Raw genomic sequence first — 17,119 nt, 5'->3', positions numbered from 1 at the left:
CCTGTGCTCGAACATGGTGTTCGTTATGGACAAACTGTGACTAGCACAGAAGTCCAATAACAGAACACCACTCGGGTTCAGATCGGGGAGGCCGTGCGATCCAATCACCCCCTTCCAGGTCTCACTGTCGCTGCCCACGTGGGCGTTGAAGTCCCCCAGTAGAACAATGGAGTCCCCAGTCGGAGCACTGTCCAGCACCCCTCCCAGGGACTCCAAGAAGGCCAGGTACTCTGCACTGCTGTTCGGCCCGTAAGCCGAGACAACAGTGAGGCACCTATCCCCGACCCGAAGGCGCAGGGATGCAACCCTCTCGTTCACTGGGGTGAACTCCAACACATGGCGGCTGAGCTGTGGGGCTACAAGCAAACCCACACCAGCCCGCCGCCTCTCACTGCGGGCAACGCCAGAGAAGTGGAGAGTCCAGCCCTTCTCGAGAGGTTGGGTTCCAGAGCCCAGGCTATGTGTGGAGGTGAGCCCGACTATATCTAGCCGGTACCTCTCAACCTCCCTCACAAGCTCGGGCTCCTTCCCCGCCAACGAGGTGACATTCCATGTCCCTAGAGCCAGTCTCTGTGTCCGGGGATCGGGTCGCCGGGCACCCTGCCGTTGGCTGCCACCCAATCCACACTGCACCCGGCCCCTACGGTTCCCTCGGTGGGTGGTGAGCCCACCGGAGGGAATCGACATGTGGATACTAAAACTCACTCTGGGTATTTCTAAACCTTTAACTCATATCTTCAATCTCTCATTTCTAACAGGGAAAATAAAAAAATAAAATAAAAACAGTCCAAATAAAATAAAAACTGCCAAAGTTATCTTCTGTACAAAAACATCGGTTTCGGTTCATGCTTTGCATTAAAAAAAACAAGAGGTTTGACTTTCCAAAAGATTAATTTTATTTTGCTTTTAAGAAAACTGAATTATGACAATGCCTCTTAGTCTGAAGTGAATGGGGCGTCTGCGTATATGACGTCTGCTCACCCTCCAGCAGACTCACGTGACAACAATGCTGGTTTTCGTCGGTTGCTCACAGCGGCAGACAAATTTACCGGTAATTTTTTTTTTCAGTTACTTGGGACCGAGTTGATTGGGAGTCGGGGCCGAGTTGGCTTGGGGCCGGCGAGGTCAGAGACGACTTGGCTTGGGGCCGTGGCGACAGTAAACCCTCGTCGTTATAATCCACAGGGAAAACGAAATGAAATACCGAAGATTTGAACGAAGCCGGTGCTTCTTCAGACTCCGGTCTCTTCGCCCCTCCGCTCGCCATAACTTTAATTTTGGTTTTCTCCTTCCGTGTCTCAGTGTGTGACACGTGAGCCCAGCTTCGCTCCTCAGTGAGAGACTCCGCCCACTCGACCATGTGCTCGCCTCCCAGTCGCTGCATATTAACTAGCGGGGCGGGGTTTGTACAGAGCTGGGTGAGGAGGGGAGGAGGGCTGTCTGCAGAGCCGGAGAGCAGGCGCTGGGCTGGATGAATGCGTCCCGCAGCTGTTAGAAATTAATTAATTGTAAAACCGAAACAGCGCACTTCATAAAGGCGAATTGAGCCGTGCAGGGCGAACCGTACGGTTCGGTTTTAAACCGTAAACCGTTGCACCCCTAATACACACACTGGAGAAACATAAAAGAATTGCAGCTGGTTCTGTCCAATGTCGATACAAAGGTTCATGTCAACTGCATTTTTCAAGATTACACCCTTCTTGCAATCTGACCACCTGAGGGTTAAAGGTCTTGCACTGTGCTTTGTGCACAGTGGAATCTGTATGTTCTCCTTGGGCCTGCACAATCTTACTCCAAGTACTCTGGCTTTTTCCTGCAATACCGAAGTGTGTTTTTTCAATTTAACCACTCTGCTATTCAGCTCATGGTGTGAATTCTCCTGTGTGCTGCACTTTCACTGTTTTGCAACAAAGCAAATTCCCCACTGAGGGACTAATAAATACTCTATCTTATCTTATACGGTGAAATCACAGGATATTTTGTCTGGAGTGCCTCCTTTCTGGGTGACATGATTGATAAAGAGAGTATGGGGTCATCCAGTGGAATCGGCACCTTTACTCACCTTAACCTCCTTCATGGTGAAGACAGCAGCTGGTCTGCGACCAACGAACAGGCTGAACACAATCCCATCAGCCCTCCTCAGCTGCAAAGAGGCAAGTTGACAAGTTAGCGGTACTAAATCATATAAATGGAAGCGATTCAACACTGAAGCTGCAGACAGCAAGAAAGAAAGTAAGAAAACAATCATGTCGATTTAAGTGATATCAATATAAAACATGCATGGACAAACGCTGCTGATGACAAGTGTTATTGCAAAAACAGATTTCATGGCTTTTGTATTAGCCTGTACAGTGTTTAGTCATGATTGCAAAGCAATGAGATGAAGTGATTTGTAATTAAGTACTAAAAGAGATAACATGCTTTGACTTACATGATGTCAAAATCAGCTGTCAACAAGTGTGTTGGCCATCAGTCAGATCAGTAACACAAAGTATGACATTCATCCACCGCCAGTTCCAAAAAAAATTACACACACACACACACACAGCCTTATATAAACACTCTCCCCTCCATGAAGTGGAAGCCAGGAGGATCCAAGATGGTGGATTGAGCGGACGCACTTTGCAGGCTCCGGTGTAAATAGTTTTATTTTGTCCTTAAATACGATTCTTTGGGTGCACCTTTTGTCTGGTAACTTACCGCTGAGCAGCTGGTTACAATACAGGACCTCCAATACTCAATGGCGATGGCTGCTGCGGAAGAGGAGGACGTTTATGAGGACGAAGGATTTGATAGTCAGATCTCAGCAGAAAAAAAAATGATCAACCTCGACCACACGCCCATGACAGGTCCAAATCCCGAGAGAAAGAAAACAGATAAGTCTAGTGATGACACTATGGAGTTAATTTTGAAAGCTGTGTGTGAGCTGACGGGGAAAACGGACACAGAAAAACTGGATGCACAAATGAATCTCCTGAAAAAGTTTGAGGAAAAGATGGAATCCAATTCAGAGGCCATCAAGACCAACACGCAGGATATTTGTGAATTACAAAAATAGATGGATGAGCTCCGAGTTGAAAACAAGCGTCTTAATGAAGCAATCCTTGAAGAAGCCAGATACAAACGACGTTGGAACCTGAGGCTGAACGGTTTGCCTGACAAAGATGGAGACTCACCTTCCCCGACTCACCTCTGAATAAACAACAGCTCGCCCTCACAAAAAAAAGTAAGTATGCTGTTAGAAATGACTAAGGAATTGTGCTAAATGGGCCAATTTGCCAAAATGTTGAAGTATCCCTTTAGTGCTAGGGGGCTTAGAAATATTGTTAAGAGAAAAGCAATTTTTTTGTTTTGTAAGGAGCAAAAATTCAATTTTTCTCTTTTTTTTTTTTTTTACAAGAGACCCACTCCACCGAAGAAGATGCAAACTTCTGGGAGCTACAGTGGGGTGACGCTATTTTTGTTGGTCACGGTACTTCTCATTCTGCTGGTGTGATGATTATGTTGAACAGATTTTCAGGAAAGATTCTTCAGCATATTGGTGACATAAATGGCCACTGGTTGATTTTGATGGCTGAAATTAATGATGAAACGTACATTCTTATCAGTGTTTATGGTTACAATGATAAAGGGAAGAACAAAGTGTTTATTTCTGAATTGTTTGAAAAAAATTGATGACTGTAGGATCACATACTCGACTGATAGTTATAATTGGTGGTGACTTCAACATATAACCAGATTTATGGTTAGACAGAAATCCACCTCGGGCACAGGGTCATAAATATGATTTGATTGTCACTATTCAAGAGACTTTTGTCCGGACATTCGTAATTGGATTAACTTGAAACTCAATATCCTTCCATCTACTGTATCAAATGTTCTGTTGTACATAGACAATTTGGATTCTTCGTCGTCTAGTATTGTAAACATATTCTTCTTTTGGCTAAATACCACATTCATTCCTGCAAATGGAGAGAAAGTACCCCCTCTTTCTTATGTTTTCTAAATGATTTCAAATTATATTATAGCTCCCTGAAGAGGACTATAAATGACTATTAAGGACTGGAAAAAAGCTCAGATCATCAGTTGTCAGATCTCCAGAAATGTACTCATTTAATATGTATGCTCCCAACTTAAACTTTTTGTATTCATCTTTTCTGTTATTATGTTATTTCTTCTATTGTGCTGTGACGCCCCCTAGCTTTTGTTCTTGTCCATTGTCCTCTACGGGAGGTTATATTAATAAAAGAAATAAATTAATAAAAAAATATATATATGAAAAAATGAAGTGGAAAGCGCCCCCTGCCGTCGGACAGGTGAAATACTGCTCATGCAGCAGCGCGCGCTCCGCAGTGAGCAGTCAGACCGGGGCAGAAGAGGAAAGTGTGTGTGGTGAGATTCTTCTGGCGTTTTTCTTCAGTCCGGATGGCCTGTGGGGTGAACACGATGGAGGGAGCGGTTCGCTCCTCGCTACCTGCCCGGAATGTCCCTTCATGCGTTCACAAGTGGCGAGGAGGGTTTAATTAACGAAGTCAAACACACAGACGCGCGCTCCCAGCCCGGTGTCTCAGACCCGACACACACTCCCTCTGGTCAAACATCCACGGGTATGAAAGTGTGTGCAGGTGGATAAAGAGTCACATTATTCAGTGAGAAGGGGAATATAGCCTCACGTCACGTGACTGCTGTCTCTCTGCCTGGACCCAATGAAAAACATGGCGGATACCGCTTCTATTTTCGGCGGAAAATGCTGTATTTCAAGATAGTTTAAGGACTTACCTTCGTTTTGACGACCTTTGAAGCACTAAATGTCCACTTTATTCCGGTTGATGTACAGGAACCGTAGTTTATTCGTTGTGGCGTACACTCTTTAAGCTTCGTGAAAAACAATGTCAGCTCGTTAAGATTCACTTGTTGCTAGGTTGGTTGCTAAGGAAGTGATTGAAACCGGAAGGAAGTTGATTCACGGACTGGTCCAGTTTTTTTTTTTTTTTTTTTTTTTTTTTTAATGGATCTGTTGCTCTTAAACCTAGTTATATTTACGTTTCTCTGCATTGAATAATGAAATCAGTTTGGTTTTCAAAACTTGACAAAAGCTTTAAAATATTTTCTGAAACAAAAATTAACCACAATCAAAACTACAGAAAGGCTAAATCTCTGTTTTGCAATTTACACAATGCTTTTCTAGAGACAAATATACATTTTATTTACATAATATCCACTCGCTTTATGAATCTGATCTGTAGTGTTTTTGTTTCGACCTTGACGTGCATTTTGATTCTGACAGCTTTCTCAGTTGGTTGCTTAGGACTCTGATACCCCAACCGGAAGGAAGTTGATCTGCATCCCAGACCGATTATTCTTTCCACCATGTTTTACACTGGATCCAGGCTGAGAGGCAGCAGTCAAGTGACCTGAAGATATGCCAGATAGAAAGAGTTCAGTCTGGCACTGGATCGTAGCACATCTACGATCAGTTTAATGTGAACTCGTACGTCATCAGCTCTCTGTACCTCACTGATTCTAAACTCTCTGGTTCTAGTGAAGACCCGCTCAGCCAGCTGATCCGGCCTGCCTTTCCCAGACACTCTCAGCTCCGACTCCGGTCTGCTTCCCATCCACAGCAGGAGTTTGGCTCTGCACGTGCTTCCCCAGCGATGTCGAGCAGCTATCTGGACTATCAAGCTCTCTGAACTCGCTCCTCCTAAAGACTCTGAAAGTTCATAAATCTGCTTTTCCTCACTCCAGCCTCCGCCTCCTCTTGCTGTTCCCACTTGAGCCTCTGAGCTGAACCATAACAAAGCCTTCCAATCCAAGCTCACTTTGTTCTCTGGACCAATTTCATACTTTCCCTTTGCTCATTTTCTCTCTGTAGCCATGTAGAAAGTGGTCATTCAAAATAGATTAAATCACTGGATGACCTTCAGGGAGAATTCAGGTGTTGGTTTTAGAATGTAAAATAGAAAAATAAAATAGACTAAAGTTACTTCAGCTGAGAGCCTGAAACAACAACACAGGAGCTGCAGTTGGAACGGATCAATTATCACTCAACTCACTGAGCAACTTTGTTTCACTTAATAAAGCCACGTTTCCAACCCTCCAGTGGACGGTACAGAGGGTGCTGCCGTTCGCTTGGCCCGTCACACCTTTTTGAGCAGACGTTCCACATCATGAACACCGGTGAAGAGCTATGATAAGAATTGAAACAACAAAACCAAATCCAGACTTTGATACTCTGAGCAGAAAGAATGAAAACTGAAATGGAATGTAGCATTCTTCACGGGGTTATGAAAATGATGCTTTTTGGGGGAAAAAAGCACAACTCTTGGATATTTGCTGGATGTTAAAGCGATACTTCAACATTTTGGCAAATTGGCCCATTTAGCTCAATTCCTTAGTCATTTGGAACAGCATACTTACTTTTTTTTGTGAGGGCGAGCTGTTGTTTATTCAGAGGTGAGTCGGGGAAGGTTTTCGGGACGGACACAATGGAAGTGAATGGTATTTTTGTTCCCCCTCATCAAACTCATCAAATACACAATCCAACAACCCCAAAACACTCGGGTGGACACGTTATAATCCGCACATTCACTACGCTGTGAAATATTAATGCAAAATTACCAGATTGAGTTGTTTATGTGAAGATTGCTAAGACGGAACTACTTACTAAACATGGCGTCTGGGCGTAGTGATTTCAAAGAAAAAGTAGTTCCCAGTATTTGCTTCAGTGTCGTAACGCTACAATATTATTTGTTGGTGTTCCACAGCGAGATGCAATGCAGAGTCAGAGTTTAATCTCAAACTGTGTGAGGAAACTGCAGCACCTGGAGAAAACTCAGCGAGCGCACAGCAGGAACGCCACTGAACACTGTACAGACAGGATCCACACCTGGAGCCAATCGGCTGTTTCCACACTGTGATGTGAGAGAGCACAACCCCGCCGAGCAGAGCTGCAGTTATAGGACAGACGCAAACAGAATTCTTGAAACACACAAAAATTGTGTTTATTATGCACTTTGTTTCAATTACAAATGCAGATTTTGTTAACATACAGACAGAAAGCAGAACAGGGTGAAAATATTGACAAACCCGTATCAGGATGCGACTTTCCTGAATAAAAGCACAGAGTGTTGTGTGATAATCAGAAATTGTCCATGTGTGGCGTGTTTGGACCACCTTCACTGAGTCGACCGGAGCTGGACCTTCATGCGATACGGCTGGGTCGTCATGGTGATCCCGTAGACCGGAGTGAAGTCTGGTTCTCCTGCGTCTTCCGGCCAGATGAACTTAAACTTCCTCAGCAGAGTGACCAGGATGAGGAAGAGCTCCATACGAGCCAGACTCTCTCCGAGACAAACCCGAGGACCTGAGGACACGAATTAAAAAGATTCACTGTTAAAATGCACTGGAATATGTCACAGATATCGGCGTTACAGACTGGAAGCGCTCGAACCTGCAGAGAAAGGCATGAAGGCTTCTGGCTGAACAAACTGTCCCTGCTCATCCAGGAAGTTTTCAGGGCTGAATTCATGAGGAAACTTCCACTGGCCTTCTTCATTCAGCACTGAGGTCAAGTTCTCGATGATCATGGTACCCTGAAGAGGAAACCAACCACAAGTCAACACCAACAAACTCTTCTGTGTCCTCCGCCATGAAAATATTTCTGATCAACCGCTTCTTACTTTTGGAATGGAATACCCCATGAGCTCTGTGTCTTTGATGGTGCAGTGGAAGATGCTGAGAGGAGCGACATTGGCGACTCTCTGCGCTTCATGGATCACAGCCTGCATGACGAAAACACTGCAGGCTTCATGCGACGGGAAACGGGGGCGAAAACACTGCAGGACCTGAGCAGGTCCACCTCCTGAGAGAGAGAGGCCAGGAAACCTCCAGGAACGTGGGGAAACACATGCGACTGTGCTTTTGTGGGCAATTTAAAATCCAGAATTAACACTTGAACATCTGCTAAAACAATACAAAACTTTACCATAGGATTTTCTCTCAGCAGAAGGTCAATACTACTTCCTGCACAGATTTATAAAACCACTAAAAATAAGAGTTCTATCATTCATCGTTACTCTGTTGAATTATTTGAGGACATCTCTGTGTAATGTGCAATACCTGGGTGTAAGGCATGTTGTATCTGTCGTCAAAGTCGACCCTCTCCTTACCCCCCAGCTCCCGGTCGACCTCCTGCTGGCATCGCTCTGAGGCAGCAAAGCAACAAACACGTCAGAAATCACTGGAAGTGCTGCAGAAGTCAGCGCCTCGGTCATATGACGTCATTTTTAAAACTTTTTTCAAAATACTTTTGCATTTTATGTTCAAATATCCCTCCTTATAAAGTATATTAATCTAAAACAGTTTTGTACAATTTAAAAACTTGAGGCTTTATCACAGCTTTTAACTGTTTAGCCAGTTTTATCATTTCCAACCTCTATTTCCCTTTAGTCTATTTCAGCTGCTTGAACTGGTGTAACTGTTTCAACATTTTTTTACACCATTTTTTTATCGATTTTCGACTCTTTAAGTGTTTAAAAAAAACCAGTTAATAGTTGTGTTTTCCACTTTCTATCACACAAGCATATTTCCATAATTGCGAATTTACGATCTTGTAATAGTTCCATGAAACTCTTCATTTCTTCCCCTCACAGGCGCTTCTGGCCTGCGGTGAGAGTTGGCAAGCAGAACTAATACAATTTAATGTTCTCCTTGAGTTGTTTCTTTGTTTTTTTCTTAAAGAAAGGGCACAGAAACGTGTCCAAATCCCTCAAAGCTCATATTTACCTTGTATGTGTGGGTAGCTCATCAGGTAAAGAAATGCAGTGAGCAGGGTGCTGGAGACCGTGTCGCTTCCTGCGGTGAGAAGATCCAGAGCGTACGTTGTGAATTCTTCCTCTGAAAAAGAAGAATCGTCTCTTTTCTATAAAAAAAGAGGAAGAAAATCAGTTTTTTTTTTCTTTTCCTTGCTATTAAGGAGCTTCCCAGTTTGAATTTTCATGAAATAACCACCACTCTGAGGAGGAGGGTCATTTGGAACTTTCTAAATTTTCATGTTACACTTTAAGTGCAGTAACTTTAGAATCAAACCATATTTTAGAGAAACTCCAATGAATTAATTTTTTTCCAGTAACCTCTCAGAAAGGGAGTTTTCTTGCAACACTATGAAAATGTGCTCTATGAAATGCTCACTCAATCTTATTCAAAGTGTGTTTACTATCACAAAAAACTTCATAAATGAATGTACGCATGTTCTTTTTCCAGACGGCACACTGCCGTCATCACACACCTTGTCCATTTCATCCAGGTAACAGTCTACAAAGTGCCGCGGCTCTCCAGGGACCCTGGTCTTCTTGTGCTCACTCACCAAACCAACTACGACCTTTGAGATGTTCTGCAAAATACGAGACATTGCGGATTAAATGCACTGGCAGGATAAGGCACACATGCACAAAAACTATGCCAGCTGATGTGTCTGAGTTCAGTATCACCTCAAAATTCTCAAAGGCCTTTTTGAAGGGCAGTGGCAGGTTACGAAGTTTGGGAAAAGAGTCATAAATCTGAGAGGAACAAGGAAGAAGTTGGTTTCAGTGCATTATTACGGATTATTTCTTGGAATGAATCAGTCCAAACGCACTCACCACACACCACGGCCCGTTGCCTATTTTTGTATTCTCCTTGATGTAAGAGACAAAAGCGTTGAGGATCTCGTCCTCGTGATCATAGCGGGTAGCGAACAGCATCTGACTGATGATGTTAAAGGATGTTTTATGAAGCAGCCCCTGTGGCCTCAGGGTGTCACCTGGAAGAGACGGAGGAAAACGGACGCTGATGCCATGAAAATGACCCCACAGGCCGATGTGACCCTGCAGGATGACCTACCGATGCCGTTTTCCAGAGATTCAACAGTGTGCTGGAGCTCATCATGAATCCTGTCCTCCATTGAATTCCTCCCCATCCCAAAGTTCTTCAAGGTGGTGAGGGCAAAGCGACGATGCTCCCTCCAACTGCAGCCATAATCTACAAAAATCACTCCTGCAGGAGGAAGCAGCGCAAAGACCTTATTCTTATGCATTTTAAAAAGGCCACTGTTGGCTTTGTTCCGTGCTTCCTGATGAGCTGGCTCATATTACACCGCTCGGGGTGCCGTTCAGAAATGCTGAATAACTGGTGTTTGGGTTCAGTCTTTTCAACAAACAGGCTTGTCTGTCAGTAAACAATGCGGATTAAAAACTAAAGTTACACCAGGAGCACAACCCCTCTGCAGCTGAAACCTGAATCCAGTGGAGGCAAGAAGAAGAAAGAGAGACGCAATGAATTTGTGAATATTCTCACACATCTGCTTTACCTTTCCTCCTTGTAACATCGTTGACAAATAGGTCTTGTGGTCTTCCAGCGAAGTCGGTCCCCCTGGTTACCAAAGCCTCTTTTATGGCTCTCACACCGCTGAGGACCACCACTGGTCTGGCTCCGATGAACAAGCTGTAGACGTTTCCATAAGACTTCCTCAGCTGCAAGAAGGCCAGAAGAACACTTTGGAGTCTGCAGTACAAGACCTATACAGTCGGATGGATTCTTCTTTCAGAAGCAGGACCGGTCCGGGCTTCTTCGGCGCCCTAGGCAAGCCTGACGGGAGCGCCCCATGCCGACAGATGTCGAGTCGAGCGCGTGGGGTGGTGGTGGTGGGGGGGGGGGGGGGGGGGGGGGGTGGGGTGGGGGGGGGTGTTGCCCCTGGGGGAGGGGTGGCCCCGAGCGATGCCGAGAAGTGCGCTGCTCACACGGACCGTCAGAGCAGCACAGAGCAGTGCTCACACAGAGCATCGGGGTGCCCCGTGTACGGCCACAGCGTCCCCCCAGTACGTGGAGCCCCAGGCAGGGTATTGTTTCGCCTGTAGGACGGACTGGCTCTGTTCAGAAGGAGTTACTCCGACTCAGATTCCTACTCCGGTCATACAGAAACCAGACGTCTCTTAACAAGGGGTCTTGGATTCGGTACAAGAAAGCACCTCCAACAAGACACCATGAAGGATGCGGTCGAATGGCTTCTCCAAATCCACAAAACACTTGTGGACCGGTTGGGCGAACTCTCACAAACCCTCAAGCACCCTGTGGAGGCTCTAGAGCTGATCCAGGGTTCTGTGACCAGGATGAAAACTGCATTGTTCCTCCTGGATCAGAGGTTTGACTATCAGTCCACTACTCCACTCCAGTACTCTGGAATAGACTTTTTCAGGGAGGACGAGGAGTGTGATTCCCTATAGCGCGAGTACACCCTCCGGTCCCCCTTTTGAAAAAAGGGAACCACCACCCGGGTCTGCCAGTCCAGAGGCACCATCCCTGACCCCCATGCAATGTTGCAGAGACGTGTCAACCAAGTCAGTCCCTGCGCATCCAGAGACTGAAGGTACTCAGGGTGAATCTCATCCACCCCCGGTATCTTGACACCAAGGAGGTTGGTAAGTTCCTCGCTGACTTTGACTTGGGTGATGATGAGTCCACCTGTGAGACCTCAGCCTCTGCTTCCTCCAAGGAAGATGAACCAAGCATGTCATCATCATTATTCGAAATGCCACCAAGCCGTCATGCAAAGTTGTTTCGGTCAGCAGCCTGGTGGGATCAGCACATATTTTCACTGTATATTGTGGTATGTCGTCTTGCAGAGGGAGAAGCACAGCACTTCCAAAACTGGTCGAATTTGTAAAAATTTAAAGCATTTCAAAGTGAACTTTAATCGCAATTCAACCTGAACCTGCAGGTGTGTCACATTCACAGCAATTAGGTGTTAAACGTGAAAAACTAGAGTTGCAAATTTCTTGCTGGAGTCTCTCTGTATCGATCTCATTAATGTAATCTCGTGCACTATTACATGGCACTATGTGGGTAATAGTGCTGTGACGTTCAATGAACAAGCCGTTCGTTTGAACAGCTCTTTTAAGTGAACGACGAGACCCGGTTCACACCTGTCTGAGAGCCCTTCCTTTTTGCAAATTGCCCATGCGTTCTTCACGTGTCTCCTGAGTGTCTCCTGAGTCCAGCTGTCACGCTGCCTTCATGTGAACGACCGAGTTTCAGTTTTCCGCCGCTCACTCCAGTCACCTGAACGCAGCAGCTGACTAGCAGAGGAGGAGTGTCTCGAAACCGGAGCTGAGCCGGTGTTTTGGAAGAACTGGTTTCCTTATTAATTGGCGACTGGGTTTCTTTCTTGTCCCTTGTTGCTGAAAGATAGGGAGCCCCGGACATGACATGGGAAAAAAAAAATTTAAATTGTGGCCACGAATTACTAATTCGTTCCCTCGAAATAATTAAATCGTGCCCGGTAGTGCTGCGGGCTTCAGGGACCGTCTACAACTTACAAGACGCAGCAACAGTGAAGACAAATAGCTCAAAAAAAAACAAACAAAAAAAACCCAACAACTAAAACAACAACAACAAAAAAAAAAGTAATACCACCACTGGGATTTACTACAGTGTCACCATAATCGCTACAACCTTCATTTGTCTCCTATCAAATTTATTGGATATGGTGTTTGTCTTCACTGTTGCAGCGTCTTGTAAATTGTAGACGGTCCCTGAAGCCCGCAGCACTACCGTGTGCTGATTGAAATCAATATTGTTTCTGCTGCTTGATAGACAGATATTTTTAATAAAAATGAACTTGTAGCATATCGTCCACCTCACAACGATGGGATGCAGCGCCCTTTGTATGTTACTGACATTTTGTTAAAGAGTTATTGAGACTGAAAGTCCGTATCTGTCAATATGCTGCCAACTTTACTGAACTGTTCAGTATATGAATGATATAACTAATTTGTGGGAACGAATTAGTAACTCGTGCGCACGATTTATTAATTCGTGGGAACGAATTAGTAATTCGTGGCCACAATTTAATTATTTTTTTTACCATGTCATGTCCGGGGCTCCGTAGAAAGATGCTAAAACCAGACAAAAACCCGTGTTGGACCTTTTATGAGTCTGATTTCAACATCTGCTGCTACTAGCAGCAGCAGCAGGAAGTGCTAAAGGAAGTCAGTCACCAGGTAACAAGGAAACCAGTCAAATTGTAAAACCGTATTTATGGCTTTATCAGAGGTTTTAGCAATGGAAAACACAAGCACGCACGCACGCAGGCACACACACACACACACACACACACACACACACACACACACACACACACACACACACACACACACACACACACACACACTCGGTCTCGTATTTCTATCCTCGTGGGGACCGTCCATTGACTCCCATTCATGTCTAGCCCCTAACCCTGACCCTTACCCTAACCCTAACCCACACCACAACAAAGCCTAACCCTAAAGAAATGTTTTTGCACTTTTACTTTTTTCAGTAACAACAACATGGTCAAGAAAACACTGTTTCTCCTACTTAGGACCGGAAAAAGGTCCCCACAAGGCACGTCGTTCCACGTTTTGCTATCCTTGTGGGGACATTTGGCCCCAACAAGGATAGAAATACGAGAACACACACACACACACACACACACACACACACACACACACACACACACACACACACACAATGCTCAGTTCAAGGACACGTAGCAGCATTTTGAAGCTCTTTTCTGGGGACAAGGTAAGCCACAATGTAATGCGTATCAGAAAAAAAAAAAAAACATCTCTTAAATCTGTGTCAGTAAACAAATTAAAACACCAGATAACAACTCATAACTGACAGTAACCGTGTCAGTTGTCAGAACGTAACGGATTGCCTCTACACTATGAGGGTAATATCTCTAATAGAGTCACGTGACGTTCGTCAGGGAGCCAGACCTTTGAACGGCTCTTTCGAATGAACGGCTCAGGAGCCGGCTCCCCTCAAAGAGCCAGAAATCCCAGCTCTAGTGGGTAACTCCTCCCCTGCTGTTGCTGTGGTCCTCCACTCGAGCTGCTATCTTTCTGCTCTACAGTGTATATTAGTCTATTTAATACTTACTGCATGCCTTTATGGCATTTTTATGTTTATTATCTTATTCTTTTATTCTTTGTCAGTTTATGTTCCATGTCGCAGCGCTTGCACCGGGAAAAATTCCTAGGTTGTGAACTTGTTCATGGTCAATGGCAATAAAGCTCCTTCTGATTCTGATTCTGATTCTAAACATTAGAAAAGAATGTAGGACTTCATACCCTCTCAAAGTCATTCAAAGGGTTCCTGAGGCTCAGCTGTAAAACGTTCCCCACAATGGGCAGGCTGGGAGGTCCGGGGGGAAAGTTCTTCGGCCTCCGTGGTTTCAGCTGAAGGAGGACGAAGCAAAGGCAGAGAAGCAGCAGGACAGCTGAGACAAACATGGCTGGATTGCTGCATGAATGAAGAGCCTTTCTGGTTTTTCTGGTACTAAAGGATCGTTTATCCACTTGGCCCTGCCTCCTCTGCATGACGACTTCTGTTGCTTAGTATTTAGATACAAGTGACAGCAGCTGGCAGCCATGTGGAAATTGTTCAAATATCGGTAGCTGTGGTCGTCTGGTGTTGTCTTGCTTTTGTGGAAGCAGTGTGATGCTGCGGTAAAAGAGAGTTTTAGCAGAAATAAAAAAGGGTAAAAACACATGATTTCACGTTTAGATAATAGGTACTCGTTGTACTTTCTGTTGTCCGTCAGCCAATCATCCCCATTCCTTTTTGTTTTCATTACACAAGCACACCATGTTCTCAGACTAGTTTCCTCTGGGGGTAAATAACCCTACTGATCCACATATTCTAGATTTTTTTCCACTATCAACTCCATCATCAGTTGTTTTGATGTTGCTTTTATTACTTCAGTTCAAGTTCCTAATATCCACTGTTTTGTCTTGTTTGTATCCTGTTTTACGGATATATGTTTCTTGGTTTCCCTTCTGTTCACTGTCTCTGTTGATGCTCTAGTCGATCACTATTAGACTTTGTTTGTCTTGGAGTCATTCAGTGACATTTACCGTTCAGACATACTGTCTACCCTGTGACGGACTGGCGACCTGTCCAGGGTTTACCCTGCTCTCAGCCAGAAAGTGAAGCAGTGAATGAATGCTCTCTTCGGTAAGAGGAAGAATTGAGCTTTTTGAGTGTTTACGTATTGATCATGTTCAGGTTTTTGGAAAAAAAAAGAAAAAAGTGAAAATGTTCGTCTATCTCGCTGTTTAATAAAAGGTAGAAGTTATCAGCAGCCAGAATCTGATCCATGATCCCTCAGTGTGAGACGATGAGGAGAACTGACCAAACACAATCTTCTGCCAACAGCAGTCTCCAAAACAAACACTGACTTCAACCAAATACTGCAGGAGCAGATGTTGGAACACGCAACATGTTCAACTTCCAAACAGATGGGAAACAGCTGCTCGTTTTTAAAACCAGGGGAGTCAAAACTGCAGTTTGGCCTGAACTCACGAGAATAGGAAGACTGGTGTTTTCTGGATCTTGCCGTGTCGTGGCTCACCTATCTGCCTCCCGTCAGCATCACTGTATTTTGATCATGGTTCTGTCATTAAAGCGCACGTCTGAACTGGTGAATCAGCACCTCCTCGTGCTCCATGTTTGGCCTTTGGATTGGAAATATATTGTTCCTGTAGCTCTGCTGAAGTCGGGGCGTGATAACTCTGTGCAGAGTGCTGATGTGGTGTAAAGGAATGTTCCATAGAGTGCTGACGACAGGATCAGCTGATCAGCTTCTCTCACTTATTTCTATTTTTTAAGAAAATATCCTGTTTTCTCACTCCTTGAATGGTAACTAAAAGTATTGTTTGAGTTCATTCTTGCCTTCCCTAATAATTTGTATTTCCTTCTTATTTGTTATATCAAATCTTCTTTAAGCCAAACATGGATAACATGCCACAGTTTTCATTTAACGGAATTGTTAGTAACCACAAATAACCTGTTTTAGATTCTCTGATATAGTTTGAGCCCAAATAAAGTCCCAACCTCGAACAAAACATTGGAGCTTTTGTATTTGATAAGAGATAGATCGTGGATTAAATAAAAATGACTTATTAATCTATTAAATTACTTAAAGACACTCACAATCTGCTGTTGTCTTCTTTTAGGTTTATTTCTCTTAATTTAGAATTAAACAAAATCAGTCAAATCTCTAGAGTAAGTAGTTGTACATAAGTACAATTATAAATATAAGTAGACTGAAAATATAGTTAAAATATTGATTTGAAGCTGAGGTTAAATATATTTACCACAAAATGAACAGACGCATCTTATGAATGAACACAGTCACCGCTCAGCCCTGTGTATATTATTATCTACCATTACTTGACTTAATTATTATGCATTTTACTTTATTATTCTAATTTCCTGATATTTACTCTGTGTTCTTATCTGTGTGCAACGATGAACGGAGTGATGAAGATGAAAGAATGAGAAATTCCCTGTGGGATTAATAAAATATGATCAAATCAAGTCAAATTTTATTTTTACGGCATTTTTCATATTCAGAAAAACAACACAAAGTGCTGAACAGTATTAACAACAAGAATCAGTGGGAAACACCTAAACAGAGCCATTCTGTTCAGGTCTATGTTTACATGTAACTTTTGAAATTACAATGAATGAATGAACATGTGTGAAGAGTTGTAAAACAACTTTTATCTGTGAAGGAGCAAAATAACTGAACTCTTATTTCTGGACTTACTGATCATTGTTGTTGGATTCAAAAAAAGTTAAACTGTTCACAAATAAAAACTGAATAAAAAAATACAAGTCATGATATGATAAAGAGAAACAAAAATGTCAAATCCAAATCGTCTTGCTGTTTAGTTCTTGCTGAAGCTGTGAAAGCTGAGAGGACAGATCAGTGTGACGCAGACTTCAGTAGAAACAAACACAGTGAAGAATTCCGGAAAGAATTAATAACTAACAGTGGCGAAGCGATCAAGAAGCAAAAGGTCAAGAAGCAAAAGGTCAAGAAGCAAAAGGTCAAGAAGCAAAAGGTCAAACTGACCCAGAAGCCAGAGAGAGAAAACAGTAATGCAGTTCGGAAAGAGATGGTGAAACTTCCTGAAGAGCAAAGAGCAACTTATCCCACGATTTCACAACAGTGAGTCACACACACACACACACATGCACACACACACACACACACACACACACCCACACGGCCATTATTTTAATACTGTAA

The 17,119-nt window shown here is 43.8% G+C and overlaps 1 protein-coding gene across 1 annotated transcript; it reads right to left on the bottom strand.

Annotated features, from left to right (window-relative positions):
• Positions 1–7,005: 7,005 nt before the first annotated feature.
• On the bottom strand, positions 7,006–14,312 carry LOC115392291 (cytochrome P450 2F2-like). The gene is made up of 11 exons (XM_030096877.1): positions 14,151–14,312; positions 10,349–10,511; positions 9,883–10,035; positions 9,642–9,802; positions 9,492–9,560; positions 9,290–9,394; positions 8,788–8,923; positions 8,122–8,207; positions 7,683–7,784; positions 7,454–7,595; positions 7,006–7,366 (listed from the first exon to the last, which is right to left on the bottom strand). The coding sequence occupies exons 1-11, from the start codon at positions 14,310–14,312 to the stop codon at positions 7,179–7,181; spliced, it is 1,467 nt and encodes a 488-aa protein (XP_029952737.1). The 3' UTR covers positions 7,006–7,178.
• Between the last annotated feature and the right edge of the window lie 2,807 nt (positions 14,313–17,119).

This window comes from Salarias fasciatus, chromosome 7 (assembly GCF_902148845.1).
Source record: "Salarias fasciatus chromosome 7, fSalaFa1.1, whole genome shotgun sequence".
Classification (NCBI taxonomy): Eukaryota; Metazoa; Chordata; class Actinopteri; order Blenniiformes; family Blenniidae; genus Salarias; species Salarias fasciatus.
Note: the sequence above shows the minus strand (reverse complement) of the source record. Positions and strands in the feature narration are given on the sequence as shown.